This window comes from Carassius carassius, chromosome 46 (genome assembly GCF_963082965.1).
Source record: "Carassius carassius chromosome 46, fCarCar2.1, whole genome shotgun sequence".
Lineage (NCBI taxonomy): Eukaryota > Metazoa > Chordata > Actinopteri > Cypriniformes > Cyprinidae > Carassius > Carassius carassius.
In genome coordinates this window covers 16965951-16973135 of record NC_081800.1, presented here as the reverse complement: position 1 = coordinate 16973135, position 7185 = coordinate 16965951, and the positions used below count along the sequence as shown (strand labels likewise).

The 7185-nt window shown below is 37.5% G+C and overlaps 1 protein-coding gene across 1 annotated transcript; it reads right to left on the bottom strand.

Moving 5' to 3' along the window:
* Positions 1-236: 236 nt before the first annotated feature.
* On the bottom strand, positions 237-3783 carry LOC132129342 (lens fiber major intrinsic protein-like). The gene is made up of 4 exons (XM_059540894.1): positions 3028-3783; positions 2646-2810; positions 1938-2018; positions 237-1846 (listed from the first exon to the last, which is right to left on the bottom strand). The coding sequence occupies exons 1-4, from the start codon at positions 3385-3387 to the stop codon at positions 1661-1663; spliced, it is 792 nt and encodes a 263-aa protein (XP_059396877.1). The 5' UTR covers positions 3388-3783; the 3' UTR covers positions 237-1660.
* Positions 3784-7185: the final 3402 nt, after the last annotated feature.

The following is a 7185-nucleotide window of genomic DNA, read 5'->3' as shown; positions in this document are numbered from 1 at the left end:
TAAATAGTTAAGGATTTGTTCAGAATAAATGATTCTGTCATATTTCATAAGAAATTTGACTGAATGAATGTTAGTGTTGATCTAGAGATGATAAAAATTGACAATTCTTAATTAAATTTAAGCACAATCTCACCTCTTAAAGAAGAGACATTCACTAACTTGAACTTAGCTAGCTTTAAAATTAAATAACCAAGTCTTTACAATTTACACAAGACTTTGAACACAAAATGTCTACATTTCATGTAAACATTGACCTTTATATGTAGAAATTCCATTTAATTCAATGTCTTCCAAATGAGTGTGCTTACAGATGCCAATGGTGAGGTTTGAAGATCTTTCAGACAACTATGGTCTCCCTTTAGTCAGATCTTGGATAAGAAGACACTATTGGAAAGAGTGCAGAAAGGCAAAGGGTGGATGTAGCGATTGCCTTTTCATTCCATAAGTTCCAAATGTTACAAGAACATAAATGTGTATTTAAATCCAGACATCCCAGTCGCTCAGCAATCATCTAAATTAAGGGAAAGCATTGACTGAATTACCGTGAAAGACAGTAATGGTCATTGTATCATAATGCATCCATGAAGTTAGGAACCAGTTACGCTCACATTAGCGAGGTTTAAAATTTATTTTACACAAATACTCTCTTGCCTGAGACAAAATATCATTGCTTATGTCTAGTTCAGCTATCTACACACAAAATAATGCCAAACCCCCTAATATAAACAGGACATCTATGCATGTAGATTTATGGCAGAAAAAGTTCAATGAAAATGCCTGAAACAGTGGATGTACTTCATAATGCTATTGGAAATACAAAACATAAGTTTTGAAAACATGACGGGAAGAAAAGGAAGTTCTTCAATCTGGTTAAAGTTAAACGTTATTGTATAACAACTGACTAGTTGTGTTTTGTGCGTTTATTATTTCATATAAATGATGGTGTGACTGCTTTTTTCTTCAAGAAACGCATGCTGGGCAATTATGCTACAATTAAACAATACAACAGTTTGAAGCATGCTCAACAAGGGATCCAAGTTCCCAAAGGATTTATAAAGCTTTTAGTCGTGAGTGTACATCCACTTAAACCAAGATTCAAAGGAACATTTCCTTCATTTTGGGAGATAGAAAAAAGAACATTGCATTAATACAAACAAATGGCGAATCATGGAAATGTGAAAGAGCCAAACTGGAAACTCTTGGAAAACACACACACACGCACAACTGAATAATGTTGACTGTAAAGAAATCGGTTGCAAAATGCTAATAATATAGTACATGAGTCACATCTCTGAAAAATCAAAGAAAAAAGAAACTGAAATGAATGTGTGAGATTTAAACCCTGTGAAACCTGAAAGCATGCAGAAGTCCACTTCTAGTGTAGCTCACTCTTAGTAGACTAGAAACAACAGAGGTGCCCCTGAGCGGCGTTAGCCACCAGATCTCACTCCCTATACCTGGTGGTACAGAGCGCAGTCCTCAACAGGAAGTCCTCTTCTTACCCTCATTCATAGTCCTTGGGAAGGGGTCATTGTGTCTCGATTGCCTTTGGAAGTGTGTGTGATTCTCCCTACAGCAAACTTGGTTGGTATGTTAGAAGTGTGTGTGAAAAGATCATACGTATGTGTCGCGTCAGGGATCCAAAGTTTCCTGGCAGTGTTTATAAGGCTTGTGTTTTGAGCTCAAACGGCTCCCCTCGGGTGTCCTGCTGGGCTTCAGCCTCAGGAGGTCGGTTGCCCTTGAGCACATCCAGTCGCTCGGACAGGCCACGCATCCGGGGAAAGAGCATGAAGTCATAGAGCAGAGCGCCCATAGCACCGCCGATCATAGGACCCACCCAGTACACCTACCAGAAAGTGAGAGAGATCAAATTGTTACATTTATGAATTAGTTAGCAAAATATTCCTTCATCTGAATACAATGGAAATATGGCTCACCCAATGATTAATAAAGTTCCTAAAAAGCACAGCAGGGGCAAAAGACCTTGCAGGGTTCATTCCAGCTCCAGTGTAATACATCTGCAATCAAATTGATGTCAAGTCACGTAAAGTCAAATGTTGATAAGATCTTAATATCTTCATTCCTTAAAAGCATATTTAGCAGATTAGAGCTGGGCGATAATATAGTTTAATGTTTGAAATGATACAAACAATTAAGAAGTTTTAGAGATTTGCTATATAATATATTTCACAATACTGTATGCATTCAGATAAAGTTGGACATACTTATATATCCACATTTATATAAAGAGCAGGGGAATAATATAGTTACATTTTGCAACAAATAAATAACAATCAAGATAAATGCTTTTTAAGTACATAACAAGTATTGTCAGTGATCTTCAACTGGTGGGTTTTGATCCAATAATCATACTTATAAAATCAGGTTCAGTAATACAAATGTAAATTTAAATAGGCTAATTACTAAAAGAATATTTGGCCTAGTGTTTGTTCCATGTATTAAAAAGTAAATTTTTCCACTCAGTCTATTTCATATGAAGAAGTTTTGCAGCAATGTTTACGTGCCGGAGTTTTCGTTGACATTTAAGTGCCGTTTTGCATTGTAAAATGTGGGCCAATAGGTAAAACCAATAGAGAACCACTGATTTTAAGACTGAATCTCAGTCCTTGTGAATGGTATCTTACCCCCAGCAGGTGGCCCACAAGCACTGAGAAGCCAATGGACAGGGCAGCAGACCCCAGTCGTCCATTTCGCCTCTCATCTGTCACAGCGAAGACCACAACCACGAGTTGCAGAGTCAGAAATATCTCTATGGTGGTGGCCATTCCCAGACTGATGCCTGGCTGAAGCTGAAAGCATATAAACATACACTTAACAAAGAACTACCAACACTGACATTATAAAAATAGTAATCCAATTTCATTTTTTGTAAACTGTTTTGTTTATGTGAAATGGTGATATTTTGACATCTCTATGGTTTCAAAGATTGATCAGTCATTTTGTAGCACTTGTAAACAAGGCATCATTTCAACTAATGAACTCAATGAATCAAATACACCCTCTTACCGTGTTCAGGCCAAGATTGCCTCTCATATTGGTTGGCGTGACCGCATACAGCACACCGGCTCCAGCTAGCGCTCCAAAGCACTGAGCACAGATGTAGAAGAAAGCACGAAACAGTGACATCTGGGAGCTAATCAGGTAAGCGAATGTGACAGCTGGGTTGATGTGGCCACCACTGATGTGGCCGATGGACTGGATAAGTGTGGCAGCTGCCAGACCGAAGCAAAAGGCCACTTGGAGCACGTTATGTGGTCCAGTGGTCCAACGCAGAGCTGATCCCAGGCCAAAAAACACAAAGAACATGGTGCCATAGAACTCTGCAAACACAGCCCGCCAAAAAGACATGGACCGGAACTCCCACATGGCTGCGATAACTCAGAGGCGAGGCCAAAAATGGAGGGATATGAGTGTGAGATGGAAAAGAACCTCCAAAATAACCAAAAATAGCTTCTGGATGTGTTACCTTTGAATTTTGTGGATGGACACAAAAAACTAAAGTGCAGAAACTATGGAAAACCAAGCATAAATGCTTCTATAACCTACAGAGTTTGTGTGAAGAGCAGCCCTTCTTCACAAGTCCGAAATCATCTGTCCCGTTGATTTCCAACCAGTAATTTTTGTCATAAAACCTTAGGTGTGAAACTGACAGATGAGCTCTGCATCTATGTGAAAGTTCTAGATGATTTTTAAAAAAAGAACATGGATAGACAAATGAGGAGCATGTCCTGCAGACATTCAGCCTCTCTGATGGGAAAGCGAGAGGCCACATGGGTATTTATAACGACTGTGACTCTCGGTGACACTATAATCCTTTGGCAGAATTGTGGGAGGGGGCTGCAGACAATACGACAAATCAAATAAAAAAAAATTCTTAACCCTTTTCTGTCCTGCTTTTCCTTTCAGCGTATGGTCATCCCACTAAAGCTTAAAATAATGGCCGCAAATCTGCAATTGAGTGATGTTAAAGTGTTGATCATATCTTGGTGGGAAATCTAATTTACAGTTATATAAACAAAAATATATTGTCTCAAACTGGAGGAGAAAGGGCATAAAAGAGGTGAAAGGGATAATGTGTATTAATCAGACGTGGGAACATGATAACATTTCCAAGAACAGCCCCAGAGGACAACTGTCCCGTCCCAACTCACGATGAGGGAACAGTGTTTAGGAACTGCCTCTTCTCTAGCCCCGGCTATGACACCAGGGCCCCTAAAAGGGTCACGGTGTGGATTAAGGGTTGACATAAAGAAACAATACCTCTCATACAACAGAAGGAGGCCTCACACACATGTCATACCTGACACTCTACATGCACAGGACAAAAAAGTCTATGTTTTTTTTTTGTTGTAAAAACATAAAAAAAAAAGATTTACATTAAATATTATAAATGTGTGTGCATGCACAATGCATAAATATAATATGATATATATTTTATCCAATGCATCTGACTAAATTGAAAGCATTGCAATGTAAAGTGCATATGAAAATTATTATTTAAATGTTTTATATTTATATTTTATTATTACTAAATTTATACACAATATTTAATTTATTATTATATATTATTAATATATATAGATACAGATATAGATATATATACAAACAGACACATGCACAATGCATAAATGTTTGGCATATGCTTTTATCCAATGCATTGCATTTAATTTACAGAATGCAATGTAAATTGCATTGGATAAAAACATCTGCCAAATGCACCAAAACTGGTATTATATAATATTTACAATGTTGTCAATAAGTTGTTTGGGCTTTGGGGTGTTAGATAGGTTAGTTGCATTATTGTGTACACATTGTGCAGCCATATCACTTTGCTTGTGGTCTGTAATATTTGTCTTATCATCAACACATCTAGTATCCCACACAAATCACATGCTAATAAAACCATTTTCACTGTAACTGCATGAAAGAGTGACTTTTCCACAGCAAACAATGAGGGCTCTGCTGTAGCACCCTCTACAATGGTCAGGACAGAGCCAGTTGGTTCTGTGCAGAACTGATTAGTCAGAGTTTTACATTGTGTGTGCTGGCAGGACTGTTGGCCCGAGGCCCAATAAAGCTCTAGAAAATCCACGCTTGGAGGCAGGAGGTGATAGTGGGGTGGGGGCAACAATGAGCCTCTTCTCTGGGCAATCACGGTGAGCTATTGACTAGTGAAAGAATACTGCTTCGCTTGTGTTTTTTGCTCTTTCATTTGGGATGAACCAAAATGCTGGCAGCAACAGTTTCTGTTGCCTTCTTTGATTAAAATTTTTATGGTGCAGTTGGGCCGTGGTCTCAAATGATAGGAGCTTTTATATGCAAATAATCCTACAGCATAAGAGGTCCTTTGCAAAACAGCAGCATGATAACTAGTCTGAAAGGTAAACCATGGGAAACTAACTTTTACTTTTTAGGCAAAAAGTGTGACTTTTTAAGTGTGAATTATCGAGCAAGTATTACTGTATCTATACTAATTCTGGGCATAAAAACACTCTCAGATAATAAAAATGTCAGTTTCAGTTATAATCTTTTCAGTAATCATACTTCACTTTAAATGACCTCATTTAAGGTGAAGCACCTCCTAAATAAACAAAGTATCAAATATCTGTCATCATCATTCTCCAGTTTCATTAACCGACCAGATGCATTTGCATTGGAAGCAGGTGTTTCTGGTTGAGTTACAAGTCACGGTATCTCTGCAAGGCCGGCTCAGAGTAACCAACTTTGTGTACATCCATTGTGGGCAAGATTACACCATCCCATGGTCTGCTCATGCGTCCATAAGCCACCTTTTGTCGCACAGGAGAGACAGCTTAAAAACGCTTGCGTTTGGATTTTTCTATTACTAGCACAGACTGCTGACACAAGCATAACCCTCCCCGAGCCCCCATACCACCACTGTCTTAAACAAAACGCCAGCTCAGGGAACTCAACCCCATAAATTATTCCAGGCCTTACAGATCAAGTGTTGATCAAAACATACGGTGCTTCCAGATACTATACATCCATCATTATGACTACACCTGCTATAATAAGGAGCACCTGGTTTATAAAAATATATAAACAAAACAAACAAAAGACTTCCAGACACACACACACACACACAAAATAAAAAATAAAAATAAATCCCTACACGGTTAAAATCACCCTTTGGTGCTTCCCAGATACCATACCCTCTGTTAAGAAGAAAAAAACAAAACAAAAAAACAAACCCGAACAAACAGTTTTTTTTTTAACAGGCCAGTTCTCTGAGAAACTTTCTGGATTCCAGAACCTCAGGGCTGAAAACTGTGCTCAAGTGGAACCCTTACCTTTCTGCATTAGAACTGTCCAATCAGAACCCAGACCTCATTTGTTGAAGAAAATGTAATTTCTTTCATTCTTGGATGAATATTGAATATTTGGTGAATGTTTAATGGTGTATGCTTTCAGGGTGTGAGCAAAACCTTAAATGATTCTAAGAAGTGAAATATGACTTAGTGTTTTTTGTACAATACTTTTCATAGGCTTATTTATTTTTTTCTGATACTGTTTTTTCTCCAGATAACCATCGTTCCAAACTTTTGTTCAGTTAGCATATAATGTATTGTGCTAAAGTTGGTACTCCACTCTAAAATTATACTGTAGCTACTTTCCAAAGAGGCATTTAATTGATTTTTTGCTTTTAAACATATGTTGTCCCGTCGAATGTGGTATCACTTCTCAAAAACCTTTAAAGTACAAATTCATTCTTGCCAGGCATGTTTAGCGGAAAAGGAACCATAGCGTCCTCTTGTGGCGGAAATACTGCTTTTCTCTTTACATGAGCAAGGACAAAAATTCCGGAACCTGTTTAATTTATTTACATTTAAATTTTTTCCCCGGCACCTATTTATTTATTTTTATGGATGCAACGACAAATGTTGTTGTGCCATCGATTTGCTAAATCTGTATTTGATACTGTAATATCAGTTTAAACAGTGCTCACGATAAATCTCGTAATCTAGGATTAGGTTAATTACACATGCTTTGTGAAATCAGGCGTCAAAACGACGTTAAATTGAAAAATTGGGTAACAATTTCTAATTAAATTTCAATTTGAATTTCATTTTACCCTAGAGTAGAAAAAATAATAATAATAAAAATCTGCTTCCATTAATTTAAGAAACATAAATATTGTCTGAA

Coding starts and splice junctions, on each gene's coding strand:
- LOC132129342 (XM_059540894.1), bottom strand. CDS start 3,387: ATGTGGGAGTTCCGGTCCATGTCTTTTTGGCGGGCTGTGTTTGCAGAG. Junction 2,811..3,027: donor GCAATCTTGGCCTGAACACG/GTAAGAGGGTGT, acceptor ATATGCTTTCAG/CTTCAGCCAGGCATCAGTCT. Junction 2,019..2,645: donor TTGTGGGCCACCTGCTGGGG/GTAAGATACCAT, acceptor ATTTGATTGCAG/ATGTATTACACTGGAGCTGG.